Below are 20,932 nucleotides of genomic sequence, written 5' to 3'. Positions count from 1 at the left end.
ACCAGGGAAGCCCATCTTTATATATACTTTTTCAGGTTCTTTTCCATTGTAGATTATTACAAGATATTGAGTATAGTTCTCTGTGCTATACAGTAGGTCCTTGTTCATCCATTAATATTTTATATATAGTAGTGTGTATAGTCTGATAGGTTTTTTAGGTGGCACTAGCGGTAAAGAACTGACCTGCCAATGCAGGAGACATAAGAGACACTGGTTTGGTCCCTGCGTTGGGAAGATCCCCTGGAGGAGGGAATGTCAACCCACTCCAGCATTCTTGCCTGGAGAATCCTATGGACAGGGGAGCCTGGTGGGCTACAGTCCATAGGGTCGCACAGAGTCAGACACGATGGCAGCGGCTTAGCATGCACACATATTCTAATATTTCTAAATCTGGAATTTTCTGGAAAAAAAGAACAAGGAATTGCCTCATACAACCAGGTGAGGCAATTTCCCAGAGTCTCTTTCAGACACATCAACAGAAGTTTAGGCTCAGTGAGATTTAGCCTGAACGTGTTTTCCTGAAGATCTGGATAAACACTGGGAAATAAATCATCCAGCTTCTCCTTTGAAGGAGACATCATGTGGACAAACTAGACTCTTTAGAAGCAAATACTTCTTAGATTAAGAAGTCATAGCTGTAGGTCACAAAAAGACAATTGATAATCAAAAAGATCATTATACACTAGGGTAATGAGTCTACTGTTAGATGATCTGTGCTTCTGGTTCACAAAAATTTGCATTTGGGGGAGAGCACTAAGAAAGTATATGTTTGTAGAATAAAAATTCTAAGTACTAATGTCAGAAAAATAGGTACTTGCTAATTTTCTCTGTGTGCCCCAAAGCAACTGTTAAAGAACAGTTTATAAAGGAAGATAAGCAGTATGTTAGAAATGTTGCCTTCCAGGGGCTGGTCACATAAATGTTTTTCAAGTCTGCTTCTAAACACCAGCATATATAAAATATGAAAGTGGCCCCTGGTAAAACAAAAACGTTAATTTAACTCTTCTTCACCAGCCACTCTTAAGTCTTTGAAGTGCAACCGTCAAAGATATTTTTGTCTGACAATGAAATATGGAAAAGCAACTCCTCTAAATTTCTCTTCAAAATCCACCCTCTGATTGCTTGAAGGAAATATAAAAGAAATCTCTTTTTCATAACACACATACAAAAACTCGATAGCTTAAACTACCAAACTTTCAAATATGACAATGGATTAAGGGTATGTCTATCCTGGAGAATGATGTCAGCTGCATGAGTCAGTCAATGCTAGTCACAAGAAATATAGAACAGAAAAGCATAAAAATTCTGCAGTAAATTCAAGGTTATTTTAGTGGTCGTATATCAATAAATGCCATGATTTAAGTGTTGAATTCTCTGACACTTTTAGTGCCTCTGTTCCTTTTAATTCAGAAAGATCGGTAGCAGAAATTGCTCTGATTTAAACAAAAAAAAAAAAATCTTAAGATTGCATTCAGGCAAGCTAGATGAGCTAGCCTTAAATATTTATTGAATACTGACAGGGAAGAATTATTAGACTAGATCTCACACCACATACTTTTATCACAGAAAAGGATGTTTCAAGCAAGACAGTACCTGGAAGATGCATCTGTAGTTATTTGGAAACATTTTGATAATTAAATGAATATTCTATCAAGTAAGCAAAGAGACTTTTATCTTTGGTGAGTTAATTTAAATTGTTTTTGTGAAGAACAAATAAAAGTTAAAAAAAACCAAGTCTCTGAGGACTTTAATTCCAAACAAGGAGAAAGCATAAAAACAAACATAAGACAGAATACAGATATGACTACTGCATGCTGAAATTAAAGTTTTCTGTGTCAAAAGTCATATTTACAAGACTGGACAACAATAGTCCTGACACTTTTCCTGCCTCATGATTAAGAGGGAAGAAAAAGAATTGTTAGAAGATTCATATTCACTATTTAAGCAGAGTCTTCCCTCGTGGCTCAGATGGTAGAGAATCCACCTGCCAATGCAGGAGACCCAGGTTTGATCCCTGGGTTGGAAAGATCCCCTGAAGAAGGGAATGGCAACCCACTCCAGTATTCTTGCCTGGAGAATCCCATGGACAGAGCGGGCTTCAGTCCATGGGGTCGCACAGAGTCTGACATGACTGAATGACTTTAACTTCACTTCACTCCTTAAGTTGACTATCTGTGGAAAACAAGTCACTTACTTTAGGTACCAATTTAAAGGTTCTTTTAAGATACTAAAATCATTATACCTCTGAGTTCTTCCAATATCAATCAATTTTTAAACTCATGTAGGACCAGTAAATATAATTCTTAAACAAAACTGTCTAGAATAATTATTTAACACAAATTGTGGCACAGTTAATATCTAGATTTCAAAATGTCTTATAATACTCTGCCACAGATATTTCACCTTAATTGACAGCCAGAGGGTTAAAAAGCATCAGTGGTGTAGCAAAGAAGAGATATGTGAATAGCCTTGGAATATTTAGGAGACTTTACAGAAAGCTGACATCATGTTGTGAAATAAAAAAAGAAGTGTCAAGAAACATCTTCAAATATATAGTGAGGTGACCACAGCAAGCTATCAGGTGTCTTCTGAGAGGACCCGTCAGGCACAACCAAAGTTACCTTGGCCAGATCTTTCTGGGGGCAACTCTAAGATCTCCTGAGAAAGCTATCCCCCCTTTTCCTGTGGATGGGTTCCTGGGAAAGAACAGCATTCGGAGGTCTGCAGGGTGTATCTTGCTCCTGCCCCTCCCCTGGGGACAGTGACTCAGTTCATCTCAGCAGCAGCTAGCAAGAGCATTTCTGCTGGGCCTTGCTCTGAAGACAGCAGGCAATGCCACGATGAAAGTCAGTGCCAGATTTAGAGTCTGCTGGGGAAGAACACGGAGCAATGCTTGGCGGAGCTGCAATTTAGAGGGAGCTCCGGGAGAGAGCTGCACTGCTGGAGACTGGCTCTGAATTTAGCTACAGGCCCCAAATCTTCACCTTTTAAGAAGACAGCTTTACCTCCAGGTTGTCTCCCTTACTTTCTAATTTCCGAGGATCGTTTATTTGAGATTGTTAGACTAGGAGAAGAGCTTAACTTTTTTTTTCTTTCTGAATCTAACACCAACTATTGTTTCTATTGATTCATAGTTGAACAAATGGCTTTTAAATTACATTAAATTTCATATCATTTCACCAGTAAATGAATGAGCCTTGTCAGTTTCATGTGTATTATACCAGTTCACAGAAGCACCATGAATAACTACACATAATTAAAGTATTATTTGACCTCTCTGATAGGAAAGGAAGTGAACAAACATGGTTAATCATTTCCTATATGTTAAAGGAAAAATATGGACTCTGGTCCCAGATTTCAGTCCTAATGACTTTCTATTGGAATTCTCTAACACTCAAGGAATTGTCACTTAGTCTCAAAATTGTTGCAGAGTTTTACGTTTCCTTATATCAGATTTAAGGGTCACAGAAGCTGCCCTCCACAGCATTTCACATGTGTGATCTGAAAAAGTGTAACAGCATTTCTTCGGCACAGGAGGAGAAAAGGAGGAAAGGGAGTCACACACCAGACACCTGCACCCACACCTTCCAGGAAGATACTTTGAGCTTCCTGCTGTCCATGTCAAGGCAGAAAACAAAAACTTTATTCGTGACCTCTTCTTACATTTATTTTAAACCTTTATTCCAGATGTACTCAACTTCTCGTCACCAGTTTAACACCGTTGCAAGCTGGGGCTCTACGGTCTGAAAGGAGAGAGAAGGGAGCTAGAAAGCCGTGGCAGGATGCTACCTGGCAGACATGCCAGAGTTTGCCAATCTCTGCCATGACCTCTCTGCGTCTTAACTTGTTCACTGATGCTATATCCTGTGAGTCAACCTGGTTTCACCCTCTTGTGAAGCTCCCTGTATGGAGTTGGAGAACCACAATGTGGATCAAGATGGACAGAAATATTCATGACAGAACTGAAATTATGCTCCAATCAGAAAAGCTGAACTTGGAAGGAAAGATAAGACTAACAGTCTGCTGACTAAGAAACAGGATGACTCCTGAGTGCAGGGAGGCTGGTGATATCTGGGAGAAGCATACAGGGCTACACATGGTCCTTGCTTGCTCCTGTACATGTGCCTATTTAAAGGCATCTCTGTGTTTCCTACCCTTTGTTCCAACTAAAATCCAGCTTTATTGTGGTACCTTTAGCCATTCTCCCATTTCCAGACACACATTCTGTCTTATTAAAAACTAGACAAACAAAATAAATCTTTAAATGCATTTTTTTTTGGAAGCTTCAATTCAACCTGACAAAGATGAAGCTCTTAGCAACCCACCTCACTCTCTTTAACCCAACGCCCCTCCGAGCAAGAACCCTGACCCTCGCCACCCTGGGCTACTCACTCATTTTCTGAAATCTCTTCCTTGTGACATACAGTGGCCTCTTTTCAAGGCCTCTGCTCACCATCAAGAGAAAGCTCTAAAACACCACTTAGTGCTGCACCCTTAAATGTCGACGGTTCTGTTTTTCTCTAGGCGCCACGGTCAGAGCCATTAAAAAAAAAAAAATCATCCTGTTTTCCAGGATCATGTCATCACTTGCTTTATGCCTCCATGGGCCCCAGGAGGTCTCAGAGGAGAAGCAACTCTCTGCAACTCACCACAAGCTTCATTTCTAAGAAGCCATACGCCCATGGCCCTCTCTCCATTTTCCTCCATGTGAAACTTTCACTTTCTTCCTCAGGACCCCTACAGGTTCTGAAGTCTTCTATCACCCACCCCCTCATCTTCCAAGACCACTGAAGCCCCTGCCCTCTTTCCACTGAGGACTAAGATGTACCTTCTTCTGTGGTACACGGGTCCTACCAAATTTCCCTGCAAATCAATCTGGGAGAGTCATGCAACTCTCCATCTGAACTATATTATGTGCAATACACCTCTTTTCAAATTGCCATCAAGTACCACTACTGGTTTCATTTTTTAAAAAAATAATATATTTGGGAGAGAATATTCGTTTTAACTGAGATAGTTAAGGTGGCTTGTCTGCCTCGTATATTCGCTGTTATATGCTTGTAAATAACTTTGCTCATCTGTATTTTTATGAAAATAATAAGTCAAAATGGGAAGTTGACAGAAAAAAAAAGGAGGGGGGACTGGAAGGGAGTGGGAGATACAGAAAAAAAGAAAACCCCGTTCATGTTTAAGCATTTGCTACAAAATCGCTTCCCAGGTTTGGATGAAGCTTCTGGGACCTCATCTGGTGCAGCCCAGCCCTCCTGCCAGCAGCAGGGAAAGAAGAGAGAGGAGCTTGGCCCTGCCACTGAAGCTTCGGAGCGGCCCCAGCGTCCTCACACGCCGACACGACAAAATGATCCATTTAGGCACTCTCTGTTCCCCCTTCCTTTCAGCAAGAGGGTTTTATTGTAGCTTATTTCGTACCACAGTCTTGTTATTTTCCCCCTCTGCCATCAAGCTGTACGATTGTCTCAGATCCAGGCACAGCCAGAGACAGCAGCCATGAGAAGAATGTGCAGCACCAGGGAAGCGGTTTCCTAGCAACCGGAACTATTTCAAAGCGTTCATGGCTCTGGTGTAGTTAGGCTTTCCATAGCAATGCAGAGAATAGTAAACAGTGGGTATGTAGTTATGTGCTTAATGCAAATGAATTCTAATCAAGAAAGCACACGGAACTCTCCTCCGTGCTCTGTGGCGACCTAAATGGGAAGGGAATCCAAAAAAGAGGGGATACATGTAAACATACAGCTGATTCACTTTGTTGTACATCAGAAACTAACACAACACTGTAAAGCAGCTCTACTCCAATAGAGATTAATAAAAAACACTTAAGATGGAAAAAAATGACGGGTAAATGAAGGAAACACCTACATTTTCTATTTTCTAGTATATCATTATTTTCTATTAGATCCTTATCCTTATCTTATTAGGTATGACACATTAGCTTTCAAGATGTAGGTTTCTGAAAGTCATGTGTTGTGATCAGATGGTTCAATTTTTAAAAAATTCTCATTCCCTCTTTGCTTTTTCTCTTTTGTCAGAGACATCTGCTAAAGCAATTTAAAAGAGAAAGGGGCTTCAGAAGAAGAAACCATACTTCAAGAATATACATGTTATGAAATTTGAACATTAAGATCTCAGTCTGGAGTCACAACCAATTACTAAGCAAATAATCAATCTGATTTATTTTTTTAGAAAAGTGAAATATAATTAAGTTGAGATCATACCAGAATGATCCTTTCTCCTTTCTTTCTTGACTCGTAATAGTTTAGAAAAATTTGATCCATTGAAAGCAGTGGTGTTTTAAAAATGAATGAAGAGAACCACCCCCTTAACATTTAAAATGCCAGTGTTTTACAGTATTTTATTTCTTTTCTCCTTCTTAACCTGCAAAGCTCCCTTCCTCCCCTGTGCACACCCACCTGCTTCAGAGAAGACTGCAGAAATAAACACAGGAAAAGCCTTTTGAATCATATTGGATGAAACATTAAAGACTAAAGACAACCAAATTATGTTAGCATGTACCAAAATACACAGAAACAGAAATATGTTTATTTGTATCCAGCCTCTCTGTAAATTGAAGGGAATATTCCTTAGTTTGCTCATATACTTTTTTTGTTTGTTTTTTAAAACAGCTTTATTGGGATGGGATTTACATATCATAAAGGTCACCCATGTAAGGTGTATAAAGGCTTTTAGTAACTAACCTAGAATCCAATTTGAAAATCTTTTCATCATCTCCAAAAGAAATCCAATACCCACTGACAGTCATCCCTTATTTTCTACCAACCCCCACCCCAGCTCTAGGCAACTACTGATGTCCTTTCTTACTATATAGTTTTGCGAAAGAAGATGTCCAGGGAATTCCCTGGCTGTCCAGTGGTTAGGACTCTGTGCTTTCACTGCTAAGGGTCCAGGTTTGATGGCTGGTTGGGGAACTAAGACCTTATAAGCCATGTGACACAGTCAAATAAATTAATTAAAAGATAAAAAATAAACATCTAGCATAGGTGCTGGCACATAGCAAGAACACCATAGATTTTAAAGAAATAAAAAAACAAAGAGTACATACAAAATATTTTGAATTGTTGTGAAGGAAATGCTTTAAAGTGAAAAAAAAAAAGCAGTAGATATAAAACTCTTATCAGATTATCAAGTAGAGTGATAGATCTGAGTCATTACCCAATATTTTACAGGTAGCTATTGAGTTCATCTGCTCTGGTGTGTTTTTATGAAATGTTTGTTCACAGGAGACACTGAGGACATGGAAAGGTGCCTTGTTCTCCTGGACTGTGGTTAATGCTAGGGCTGTGTGTCCACACACAGCCAGATAGACCCATCGCTAGTGTCTGGCAGTTTACATTTAGAAGGTCAAAAGGAAAAAAACCTTGTATGAATTCAGTAAGATACCCTTATGATGCATTCTTTGGAATTTGCAAAATTTAAGAGGCTCTTGGTTTTTCAGTAACAATTTCCACTGAAGAATTCTGAAAGAGACTTGTATTCCTTCTCTGTGTATTTTAGAAATGTTACAGGGTATTTTTAAGGGTTAATGCAAAACTACTGAATACGCAATTTATGATTTCAGTGTTAAAATGAGAGACATGACACTCTGTTATTAATTTATCAATGATACAATTATTCAATTTGAACTAATCATTGAAAATGGAACAACAGGGCCAAAAATCCATTTTTTGCTTCCTATTAATACAGAAAATATATATTTACAGACATGTATTTAACAGAAGTATTTCTATATGATTTAATTTAATTACTCTTAAGAGAGTCCTTTGGACAGTAAGGAGATCCAACCAGTTCATCCTAAAGAAAATCAGTCCTGAATATTCATTGGAAGGACTGATGCTGAAGCTGAAACTCCAGCACTTTGACCACCTGATGTGAAGAACTGACTCCTTGGAAAAGACCCTGATGCTGGGAAACACTGAAGGTGGGAAGAGAAGGGGATGACAGAGGATGAGATGCTTGGATGGCATCACCGACTCAATAGACATGAGTTTGAGTAAACTCTGGGAGTTGGTGATGGACAGGGATGCCTAGCATGCTGCAGTCCGTGGGGTCGCAAAGAGTCGGACATGATTGAGTGACTGAAACTGAACTCTTAATTCATGTTTTTGATAATTTTTAATCCAATTAGCAAGTATGGAAAAGTTCTGGTGGAACTGAATTTTTGTGCCAAGTATTTTTCTTCATGTAAGCAGCACAAATTTGATAATCAGCCAACAAAATATCTGTCACTTTAAAACCTGAATATTTTGATCATAGCCTAAGGCTTTTTAGAGAGCTTATTCTTGAAGAAAAATAAAGACTTAATTTAGAGATGGGACATTTTCTCCTCTTTAACACCTAAAGTATTAATATCTTCTGAAAATCTTATGCAGATAAATCATGTATCTTCCTTACAGCCCACATTGTTCATCCTGAATCATCAATCAAAAAAGTATCGTGTCCACACACTTAGAACAATTTTGTTACATAAACATTTTAGAGATAATATTAACACAGAAGACTCTCAGGATAGTGAGCGAGTCAATTCCTAGGCAGACTGATAGTAAGTCCAGGGTCCCCAAGGAGGAGAAAGGGGTCTGGGGCTCTCGAAGTGGAAATGCTATGCTATGCTATGCTAAGTCACTTCAGTCGTGTCCAATTCTGTGTGACCCCATAGACAGCAGCCACCAGGCTCCCCCGTCCCTGGGATTCTCCAGGCAAGAACACTGGAGTGGGTTGTCATTTCCTTCTCCAATGCACGAAAGTGAAAAGTGAAAGCGAAGTCGTTCAGTCGTGTCCGACTCTTAGCGACCCCATGGACTGCAGCCTACCAGGCTCCTCCATCCATGGGATTTTCCAGGCAAGAGTACTGGAGTGGGGTGCCATTGCCTTCTCCACAAAGTGGAAATAGGTGTCTGGAATTCTCAAGGAGGAGAAAAGGACAAATGTTTTTTCCCCTCTATATTCCTTGGTCTTAGTCAATTACACAACTCAGTTTAAACTGTACTGAGGAAAGTTCAGTCGTGTCCAACTCTTTATGACCCCATGGACTGTAGACTACCAGGCTTCTCTGTCCATGGAATTTTCCAGGCAAGAATACTGGAATTCCCTTCTCCAGGAGATCTTCCCAACCCAGGGATTGAGCCCGGGTCTCCCGCATTGTAGGCAGACGCTTTACCGTCTGAGCCACCAGGGAAATCCAAACTGTACTAGGGATTATAAAACAACAATGTATTGGGCTGGAGGACAGTTTCTCCTTCTGAAAACCTGACTAATCCTGAAATCTTAGAATGTATTATGGGAGTGGGTCTGCCAGGATCTTTCTATTGTTAAATTCTAATCTTGTTATCCTAAAATGTAAATTGTGGGAGTGGGTCTGGTAAAATTTTCACAAACTTGAGACATTCTTTTGATTCATTGTAATAACAAATTAAAAGGTATATAACTCTATTGCTAACACTAGCAAGGAGGTACTCTTTCTGCCCCCTTCTGATGCCTATGTCAGAAGCTTTCTCTATCTCCTTTATACTTTAATAAAACTTTATTACACAAAAGCTCTGAGTGATCAAGCCTTGTCTCTGGCCCCGGATTGAATTCTTCTCCTCTGGAGGCCAAGAATCCCGGCATCTTTTCATGGTTCAGCAACAACCTTTCAATAGTTATGGTCGGAGAAGAACATTTTTATGCAACTTTGGCCTATGAAAAATTCAACACTTAAAAGGTTTTTAATGCTGATATTTCAGGTAGTAATTTGTGATGTCCTGGCAACGGTGAGCTAGAGCAGATCTTTTAAATGATGAAATTCCCTTTCCCCTTGCAATGTGAAGTTATTCTTCTGTTTTCCTTGTTTTTCATCATACAATGTTCTTGGAATACACTTGTGGGTTTATGGCTGACATCTGTATTATACTAAAGGAACTCAGAAACGTTCTCCTCATCTGGTAAATGAGGTTAAAAACTTTGCTTACCTTCACACATCACTGAAGAAGCTATGGGATGTGTACTCAGATGCACATGCGTCATTCTGCATTATGCACATCATAATAAAGTTCTCATGCAAGCTAGATAATACAAAATGACAGTGGATACCACCTTCTCAAAATTACTAGCATGGCACTGTGTCACTGTGGGTTTTAGTCACCACCATCCCCAAAGTAAATGCTAAAATGACTCAGAAACCTTGTAAACACTGTCAGTGCTTGCAAGCACTCAGAATAATTTTTGCACCAGTTGGAAAACAATATTTTATCCCTAAACAATTTAAGTGTGAACTCCATCACTCATCTGGATAGATTTGGTGCATGTCAGTCTCAGTTCATGAAGGATGACTTCCTTCTGTCAGTGCTATCAGCAAACCTCACCAGAACCTGGAAAAATGCTGTGATTATAGACCTACAGTCCTTGGGGACTGTCCATCATGCTCCACTGTGGCCATTTTTTGGGGGTGTGTGTGTGTGTGTGTTTTCTAAGCATCAAATCCATATCAAAATCATCCTTTTTGAGTAACCTTAACCACACCTTAGTACAGAGACAAAAGAATTGCTCATTCATCTTCAACATTTTCTACCTAAAACAAAATTAGTTAAGTATGAGGAATGGGGTTACACCGTGTGTAGAAGCACAAGTTAGGGAACAGCTTTAAGAAACAGCATCATATTATCTTTTACAGATAGGCCACCCATCCTCTTATCTATACTTGTGATTGCATCATAGCCTCTCTTGGCACCTCTGCTGGTGTTTTCCCTTGCTTCATCCCATTTGTTTTAATCTGTCAGAGTCCAAGGAGTCCCCTTTGCCTTAACCTTTTCCTTTAGCATTGACTCTCTAACAATTGTCTTTAGAGGATACCAGCTTTAATCTCAAGATCCAGTTATTAAAAGAAAAGATCCTATTTATTAACATGGAAAATACTCTTCTAAGTATCATTCTTCATTCCTGCAAGAATGATCTTTCTCACCTCTCTTCGAAGAATGCAGTGGACCATGACTATCACAAAGCCTTGTAATGAATCAAACACAGCAAAAAGTATCTGAAACAGGATGGAGCGTTTGTCTGTCATGGCCAGAACTGCAGACATCCACGTCAGAGCCAGAAGGGGCAACACCACACAGGAGCTCCAGAGAGATGCCCTGTTGGAAGAGAAGGGACGTTATGTAGCTGCACGTATGCCTCAGGCCATAACCTAATCCCCCTTCAACAAAGCATTCTTGTATGTGGCACCAATATATTAACTTGGAAGCCACAAAGCAGATAAGATTCCACAGTTTTACTTATTTTTTGATAAGCAATCCCACAATAGTTATAAAAAACAGTTGCAAATAACAAACATTTAAGTATGATCTTAGTTCTAATATTAGTGAATATGATTTATTTTCCATCATAGCATTTTCTCACATGCATGGTAAAAGATTTGTAACAAGAAGATGTAAATGATTGGGACTAACATGGCGTTACTGGCGGTGGTGGCTGATAAAGCTGTTGTTGAAACTACTCCACACTTGGCACATTTGAGCGTCAAACCGCTATGAGGCTCACTCATCTGACTGCAAACAAACAGAACACCCACAAAAAGAACAAAATATTGAATTGTCACCAAAAAAAAAGTTGCTGCTATAAGTTAGCTTTTAAATATGATTTCATGCAGAAAAGCATATCTATCAAAGAGGAATTCTCTCGTTCGTGTTTAAAGATGCATTTACACTACACAGTATTTTTGTAACATTTACCTCTTAATAATATGGGCCTTTGTTACATGCAAAGCATATTTCGATCATTTATACCATAAATAGCCCGTGTATCTACAGGTCAAAGTTGCCCAATACACTGAGTTAAACATAAGCATGTATTTGTGTGGACATACAGTGAAAACCCTTTATTCAGAACCTTGATAATCAAACAGGTAAGGATTCCTAGTTTCAAAGATTTTCAATGTCATTTACAGGAGGAACATAGTATCAACTAAAACCTTCTGAAATACACACAGGTATCTCAGAACTCCAACATAAGGAGATACATATTATAAGCTTTTAGTCCTATGAGGAAGATGTAGCCTTTAACCCAACATATTTACATTTTGAAATTTCATTTAGCATCGATGTACTGCCTATATTTTAGGATGATCTGAATATAGAGATTGATAAATTTGACTAAGTATTAGTTGCCAATAAATAGAGTGGTAGTTTAGCTTTAATAAGACACATTTAATATAGTCACTAAGTTCAAAACGTTCTTTCTGAACATTTTGTCACAGACATAAACCTAATAGTTTTTAAATGGTATATTCAAGTCTAGAGGATTCTGCAGGCAAATTCAGATTCAATCTACTCTCTCATAGAAGCAAATCATATGATGTAGAAAAACTTGACATATATTTCTTTAGAAAAGAGTATTTTGTAAACAAATGGTTTAACAGAACCTTACCCTCTTAGGAGAAACCAAAATGGAATTATTTGACTCAAACTTCAAAACACCTTGAAATAATTTTCTGTGGTCTCTCATCCATTACCAGGTGATGTTTATGTGTAAAATACAGGCTTTCCCTATTTTGACATTTTAGGAATCAGTGAACTAAAATGTATTGGAATGGGTGAATTTAATTCAGATGACCATTTTATCTACTACTGTGGGCAAGAATCCCTTAGAAGAAATGGAATGGCCCTCACAATCAACCAAAGAGTCCGAAATTCTGTACTTGGGTGCAATCTCAAAAATGACAGAATAATCTCTGTTCATTTCCAAGGCAAACCATTCAATATCACAGTAATCCAAGTCTATGCCCTGACCAGCAATGCCAAAGAAGCTGAAGTTGAATGGTCCTATGAAGACCTACAAGACCTTCTAAACCAAACAGCAAAAGAAGATGTCCTTTTCATCATAGGGGACTGGAACACAAAAGTAGGAAGTCAACAGATACCTGGAGTAACAGGCAAATTTGACCTTGGAGTACAGAATGAAGCAGGGCAAAAGCTAACAGAGTTTTGCCAAGAGAACACACTGGTCATAGCAAACACCCTCTTCCAATAACACAAGAGAGGACTCTAAACATGGACATCACTGGATGGTCAATACTGAAATCAGACTTATTATATTCTCTGCAGCCGAAGATGGAGAAGCTCCATACAGTCAGCAAAAATAAGACTTGGAGCTGACTGTGGCTCAGATCATGAACTCCTTATTGCCAAATTCAGACTTCAATTGAAGAAAGTAGGGAAAACCACTAAACCATTCAGGTATGATCTAAATCAAATCCCTTATGATTATACAGTGGAAGTGACAAATAGAATCAAGGGACTGATATGATAGACAGAGTGCCTGAAGAATGATGGACAGAGGAAATCATGACATTGTATAGGAGGCAGTGATCTAGACCATCCCCAGGAAAAAGAAATGCAAAAAGGCACAATGGTTGTCTGAGGAGGCCTTACAAATAGTTGAGAAAACAAGAGAAGTGAAAGGCAAAGGAGAAAAGGAAAGATATACCCATTTAATGCAGAGTTCCAAAAAATAGCAGGAGAGATAAGAAAGCCTTTCTAAGTGATCAATACAAAGAAGTAGAGGAAAACAATAGAATGGGAAAGACTAGAGATTTCTTCAAGAAAATTAGAGATACCAAGGGAACATTTCATGCAAAGATGGGCAGAATAAAGGACAGAAATGGTATGGACCTAACAGAAGCAGAAGATATTAAGAAGAGGTGGCAAGAAAACGCAGAAGATTTTCATGACCCAGATAACTATGATGGTATGATTACTCACCTAGAGCCAGACATCCTGGAGGGCGGTCAAGTTGGCCTTAGGAAGCATCACTATGAACACAGCTAGTGGAGGTGATGGAATGCCAGTTGAGCTATATCAAATCCTAAAAGGTGATGCTGTGAAAGTGCTGCACTCAGTATGCCAGCAAATTTGGAAAACTCAGCAGTGGCCACAGGACTGAAAAAGGTCAGTTTTCATTCCAATTCCAAAGAAAGGCAATGCCAAAGAATGTTCAAACTACCACACAATTGCACTCATCTCACAAGCTACCAAAGTAATGCTCAAAATTCTCCCTGTGAGGTTTCAATAGTATGTGAACCAAGAACTTACAGATATTCAAGCTGGATTCAGAAAAGGCAGAGGAACCAGAGATCAAATTGCCAACATCTGTTGTATCATAAAAAAGTGAGAGAGTTCCAGAAGAACATCTACTTCTACTTTATTGACTATGCCAAAGCCTTTGACTATGTGGATCACAGCACACTGTGGAAAATTCTTCAAGAGATGGGAATACCAGACCACCTGACATGCCTCCTGAGGAATCTGTATGCAGGTCAAGAAGCAACAATTAGAACTGGACATGGAACTATGGACTAGTTCCAAGTTGGGGAAGGGGTATGTCAAGGCTGTATATTGTCACCCAGATTATTTAACTTATATGCAGAGTACATCATGAGAAACCCTGGACTGAATGAAGCACAAGCTGGAATCAAGATTGCCGGGAGAAATATCAACAACCTCAGATATGCAGATGACACCAAAATTATGGCTGAAAGAGAAGAACTAAAGAGCCTCTTGATGAAAGTTAAATGGGAGAGTGAAAATGTTAGCTTAAAACTCACATTCAGAAAATTGAGATCATGGCATCTGGTCCCATCACTTCATGGCAAATATATGGGGAAACAGTGGAAACAGTGACAGACTTTATTTTTTTGGGCTCCAAAATCACTGCAGATGGTGACTGCTGCCATGAAATTAAAAGACACTTGCTCCTTGGAAGAAAAGTTAAGACCAACCTAGACAGCATATTTGGAGAAGGCAATGGCACCCTACTCTAGCACTCTTGCCTGGAAAATCCCATGGACAGAGGAGCCTGGTGGGCTGCAATCCATGGGGTCGTTAAGAGTTGTACATGACTGAGTGACTTCACTTTCACTTTTCACTTTCATGCATTGGAGAAGGAAATAGCATCCCACTCCAGTGTTCTTGCCTGGAGAATCCCAAGGACGGAGGAGCCTGATGGGCTGCTGTCTATGGGGTCTCACAGAGTCGGACATGACTGAAGCGACTTAGCAGCAGCAGCAGACAGTATATTAAAAACAGAGACATTACTTTGCCAACAAAGGTCCATCTAGTCAAAGTTTTTGTTTTTTCAGTAGTCATGTATGGATATGAGAGTTGCACTATAAAGAAAGCTGAGCGCCAAAGAATTGATGCTTTTGAACTGTGGTGTTGGAGAAGACTCTTGAGAGTCCCTTGGACTGCAAGGAGAGCAACCAGTCCATCCTAAAGGAAATCAGTCCTGAATATTCATTAGAAGGACTGATGTAGAAGCTGAAAGTCTAATATGTTGGCCACCTGATGTGAAGAACTGACTCATTTGAAAAGACCGTGATGCTGGGAAAGATTGAAGACAGGAGGAGAAGGGGACGACAGAGGATGAGATGGTTGGATGGCATCACTGACTCAATGGACATGAGTTTGAGTAAATTCCAGAAGTTGGTGATGGACAGGGAGGCCTGGTATGCTGCAGTCCATGGGGTCACAAAGAGTTGGACTGAACTGAATTGATCAGGTTTTCCCAGTGGTTTTTTAAAAAACTAATATTGTGGTGGACCATATTTAAACTAAAAATGGTAGAACAGAGAAAGTGACAAGGGCCTCATAATTTAGAATGTCTGGTTTCTTTTAAAGAGGTGCCTTCATTGGTGAATTGAACTTTGATAAGATGATAAATCTGAAGTTTATTAAGTAAGCAGATTAATCAGTAGACCCCATGAGAAAGATCAAAACTCTGAGTTAGATGTGTGGGTAGAGAATATGATTCTAAACTATTCACTTTACTGATTCAACTTAGGGCAAAGGTACTAGCCACAAGTATCCAGACTTTTCCAAATAATAACTAATAACAATCTACGCAGTTTGGCTCATGAATGTTTCAGTGGCCAGTGTGTTTGCATATGCTCCCAGAAGAATGCCTATACCAATATTCTTCACATTATATACTTCATAATAGTAGATAAGAAAGTTTCATTGCAGGAAAAAAGAAGAAAATGAAATATCTTATTTGAGATGTTCTAAAAAGACACGTCATTTTATCTTATTTTCACTCTTTTCCAAATTTCACTTTATACACGATATGTTGATATTTGCAATAAATTCCCCCTTGGTAACTAACTATACTTTATGTATTAGAAAACGTTATTCTAGTTTGGGTATTACAAAACTTGTCAAATTATTGTATTATTGTTTTAATATGCATTCACCCATTCTTTTATTAATCTTTATTGAGCATAAACTATTTGCTTGTCAGTTTCTAATAACTGATGATGAAAAGAAGAAAGGAGATTAAGAAGTAGGTAAAATGGGAGGAGGAATATGTTGATATAATAGAATATGTTGGTACTATATTTGATTCCAAATTATAATGTTTCAAAGGAAACACTGGTGTGTATATATATATATGTATATATACATATGCGTATATATTCTAATAACCTGAAATGGTCTATATTTACAATTAGAGTATCAATTAAATTAATCAGTTAGCTTCTTTACTAATGTTTCTTTAGATAATTCGGATTATCTGTTCTTCACTGAAGTCTGTGTTATTGGTCTCACTGCTTCTCTGGGAACTAAAAATTAGCTGCAAATGTTCAGATATGAAAAATTCATTCAGTCACACATTGGAATAGAGAGCAAATTTCAATCTTTAAGCTAAAATAGCATTTTCTATTATAAAAAAATTAAGAATCATTAATTTATTAATAGTCTTTTTCTGCTGTGGACAACCAACATTCTGCTGCTTTAAATTGTATTAACTTTATTTGTATTTCTCCAGTAGTGGCCTTTGAACAAGGAAAAAAAAAAACTGTTTTTCCCAGTAAAACAGATGCAACTTCTATGACATTTTTAGAAACAGGTATTTTAAAATTAATAATATGTAGACTGAAATGGATAATTTCTATATTCATAAGGATAATGTCATTTCTCCTAAACCTATGTTCTGCCTTACAAAGAGTTACATGAATCAAACTGCATATTACATATAAAACAATCAAATGAGAAAAACAATACTGACTGACTTTAATAAATCCTTAGCATTATGCTTATTCTGATAATCTCATCTCTTTTTCTGACCTCAGTGTCATGAATGGTGGAACCATGGGTGCTTGCTTGACAGAAGTTCAGGGTCCTTTGCAAACAAGCTGTCCAGCTTGGCTTCTTCATCTCACCCATCATAACAAGAGTCACCAATGCTGAGAGAGTGCTTGCTTGCTACTTGCTAGATACTCTAGTGAATACTTGCTTGCTATTTGCTAGATACTCTAGTGAATGCTTTACACACTTTTTTTCCCCATATACTCTTATTGTGAGGCAAGAGTTATTACCCCATTTTATAGGTAAGAAGATTGAGCTGCAGAAAGATGAAATAACATGCCTAAAGACACACAAAGCTAAGAAATTGCAGAGCTAAATACTGAGCATGTTTTTCTCTTTTACCTCCAAGCTTTATCTTAACCACTAACCCACTCCACCCTCAATTTCAGCAAGTAATTATACAACTTTACACGACTAGTGGCAGAAATGAGTTTCTATATCCAGTACCCAGTATGAACAATTTATTCTAACATGATTAACCTAGGCAGAAATAACTGAAGTAGCTGTTGCTCCAATTCTAACCATACATCAGACTATCGATTAATAGTGTGAAAGTTTCAAATTTAAATGGCATAGGAAGCTCAGTGTCTATCCAAGCTCAAGTCTGCCTGTTTAAAGTTGCTTTAAGAGACTTATCTGAAGTGAAAGAGGTCTCCAGATGGGAAGTGATTCCCCCTCAGAAAGGAACCACCAATTATGTGTTTATTACATCATTGCAGTTCTAATGTTTGATTTGAATGATATCCAACTTCACACTGAAAGCCATTAAACCTCATCTTTTAATAGGGGAAAAATGCCCAGCCTATCTTGTCTATTACTACATAGATTATAAACACACAAATGACTTAAAATTCCCACCAGCCAGTGATAAAATACTATGACCATTAAGGATACCATAGATGATTAAAGAAATGAGAACATCTGGGGTAAGCTTTGAATGGGAGTACAGTTAAACAGAAAGGAGAAAGCTATAAACATTTTATAAGAAAAGATACAAAGGGAAATTCAAAGACATTACTATTTCATTCAAGGTTTTACAAATTTATGAGTTAATGATATAACTTTAAAAAGCTGCTATCAACCTGCCTATGAAATGTTATTAAGTCATTAGATATGGTGATATTATAATAACAGTAAAATTAAAGGAGATACTTTGCAAAATTTTATAAGTGGTTAAAATGTGCAAGTGAAAATTATGAGTAACTTTCTAGCAAGTTATAGTGAAAACATCATAAAAATGAATGTATGATAAGAATAGTGTTTCCTGATTATTTTGAGTGAAGAATTTTTCTGATATATACAATGAACAAATAAAATGCAATATTTTTGCCCTACTAAGGTTTGCTTGTCCTTATTCTGTCGTGCCCCATACTGAAATTAGGTTCAATCTACCCTCCTGTCCTTTGTGACTAAAACTAGGAGGTCTTTGAAACTCTCACCCAAGAACAATTATTTCAAGTCTAGCCTTAATATTTAATCTTATCTTACAAACAGGCAATACACACAAACAAATCCAGATTTTCTTAATGGACTTTTTAATTATTTTCAGATTTTGCTGACACCTCTTAAGAATAGCCCATTGGAAGCTCGAATGGCATAGTCCACCATACACACCAGTTTTTCAAGAACAAAATCCAAGGCCCAGTCAAATGCAGGCGGTGATCTGGGACTGGTGTGTGGGACGTGCTGTAAAGACCCTTCAAAATCCACCAATTGCAGCTTACCCGGCTCTGTGTTTGAGCTTTTTATCTAGGATCCCATCTCTTGAAACAAGTTTATTAAATACCAAAATGCCAATCACCATGTTGACCTGTCAGACAGAAACAAAGGTTGAAGGGAATCAGGTCCCTGATTTTTCTCGAGAACCCACTTTTATCCATTCACAACCTTGGCAGAATTATGTACTCACAATGGTAGTGACAGGAAGCCCTTCTCAAATATTTCATAAGTGCATACAGGAAAATAGGGCAATTTACCAGTAGTGTTAGTGTCCATCTCTTAAAGGATTCTCGTGAGTTGGCTAGGTGGGTTACTTTAATGTTCTAAAGTACATTCAGCCCATTACTGTCCATGCTTTGCAGTTAACGCTGAGGAAATTAATATTGCACAGACTAACTTTTAAATTGCCATATTATGCCAATTTAGCATTCTTCTCTCTGACTCATCCTTGAGTAAAACAAATGGACTAATGAGCTTTACACTGTGTCTGGGTATCAGAAGGCTATGTCTTGCAACGTGCAGCCAGGGTGAGTCCTGCCAGGCAGAGGTGCTAAGGTTTGTCATTGCCCGCCACTGGGAGAACAGAATGCCTCTATCCTTCGTGCTGTGCAACTGTTTTCTCCCATGAGACTGGGGGCATTTTAATGCACCTTGCTTTTCTGGACAAAGGGGAAAGCCTATTCAATTCACCAGCAACCTTTCAGATGGACACTTACACTAATTTTTATAATGTGCTCTATTGAACCAGTCTCAGCATCTCTAAGACTCTTCTATCCATTTAAAAGGTCTCTTGCATAACACAGCTGAGATGAAATCAGACATATTCATCTTTCTCAAGTCAAATTGTAAAATGCTGCAGAGAGAGCTGCGGTCTAGTTGTAGCAGCTTTATTATAAGCGCGCTGGGTTCTCTAACCTACTGGCACTTCCTGATAAAGGAATCCAGTACAATGCTGAAACCAAGATAATCAAGGAAAAATATTTTCTCCTTTTTGCCTTCCTGTTCCTTACCCTCCACGGTCAAAAGAATCTTGGTGCGACACCCACTGCAAATGGTGAAGCCTGTACATTGCAACTAGGAGCTTGCGAAAAATCTGTTTTAAATGAAGCAGGATGACTGGTTGATAAAAAAGAAACTTCTACTTCTCCAATATACTTCGAGCAGATGGAATATAAAGCTAGAGTCTGCTTAATTACTGGTGTAAAGAAGATCCAAAGAAACTGTTAGGTAAAGACTTAGAAAGGGCTACTCTTCATAGCTTAACAAGATACCATTTGATCAAGCAAAAGACTGACTCATCTTCGTATATCTGTATTTGAACTAAAAAACTGTGTTCTGTGGATTCTATTAATCTACAATTTAAACATGAGAGAATTCATCACCACTCCAAAGACCTTTTGTCTTTCAATTACACACATACTCATTGTTTCTTCACTTTAGGGTTATATGTATATTAATCTAGAAGCCTAGGGAAATAATTCAGTTGATTAAATAAAAATTCAATGCAGTGGATAGAACTATGTCTGATAGTTTTAGTTTTCCTATGTTCTTCTAACACTCATGCCTAGATTTTCTTGTAAATCACCAACAGTTTCTGCTCCCTTTTATAATGTAGAGGAGGAAGAACAAACTTTAAAGAAAGAAAACCACATAGAGCTATTAAGAAAGATATCTCCAGCTTCCAACTTATTGAATGATTCGTTCAAGAATCGAAAAGGTAACTTTTCAGTTAGAAATCTGATTGTACAGTGAAATGCATCTTTGTATTTAATTCAGATTGTTTCTTTTTTCTCTGACATTTTTCAAAGATTTATTACATAAGAAAGATCTGTAATCAATAAATTCAGAGACACAGAGGAAAGGCAAGTTTGTGGAAAATTTTCATGCTCCTATAAATAAACATGCAAAGGAATTATTTTGTGATTCAAAAAAGAAAAATTTGTAAAACTTCATGCATAAATATGGTAGGGGTTCTCAACTAGAGGGGGGTGATTTGTACCCTCAGTGAACATTGCAAAATCTCTGGAGACATTTTCTGATTATTACAACTTGAAGGGTACCATTGCTAT

General features: G+C 38.1%; 1 protein-coding gene across 4 annotated transcripts in view; it reads right to left on the bottom strand.

Annotated features, from left to right (window-relative positions):
* Window positions 1–20,932, bottom strand: part of ADGRB3 (adhesion G protein-coupled receptor B3) — an 884,916-nt gene that overhangs the window by 39,430 nt on the left and 824,554 nt on the right. For all 4 annotated transcript variants that reach the window (XM_055534757.1, XM_055534756.1, XM_055534759.1 and 1 more), the window contains 3 exons: window positions 18,869–18,954; window positions 11,454–11,552; window positions 10,967–11,138 (listed from right to left, as the gene is read on the bottom strand). In XM_055534757.1, coding sequence (XP_055390732.1) covers window positions 10,967–11,138; window positions 11,454–11,552; window positions 18,869–18,954 — 357 coding nt within the window. The remainder of the gene's footprint in view (window positions 1–10,966; window positions 11,139–11,453; window positions 11,553–18,868; window positions 18,955–20,932) is intronic.

The sequence above is a fragment of the Bubalus kerabau genome, chromosome 9 (genome assembly GCF_029407905.1).
Source record: "Bubalus kerabau isolate K-KA32 ecotype Philippines breed swamp buffalo chromosome 9, PCC_UOA_SB_1v2, whole genome shotgun sequence".
Lineage (NCBI taxonomy): Eukaryota > Metazoa > Chordata > Mammalia > Artiodactyla > Bovidae > Bubalus > Bubalus kerabau.
This window is presented reverse-complemented; position numbering and strand designations above follow the sequence as displayed.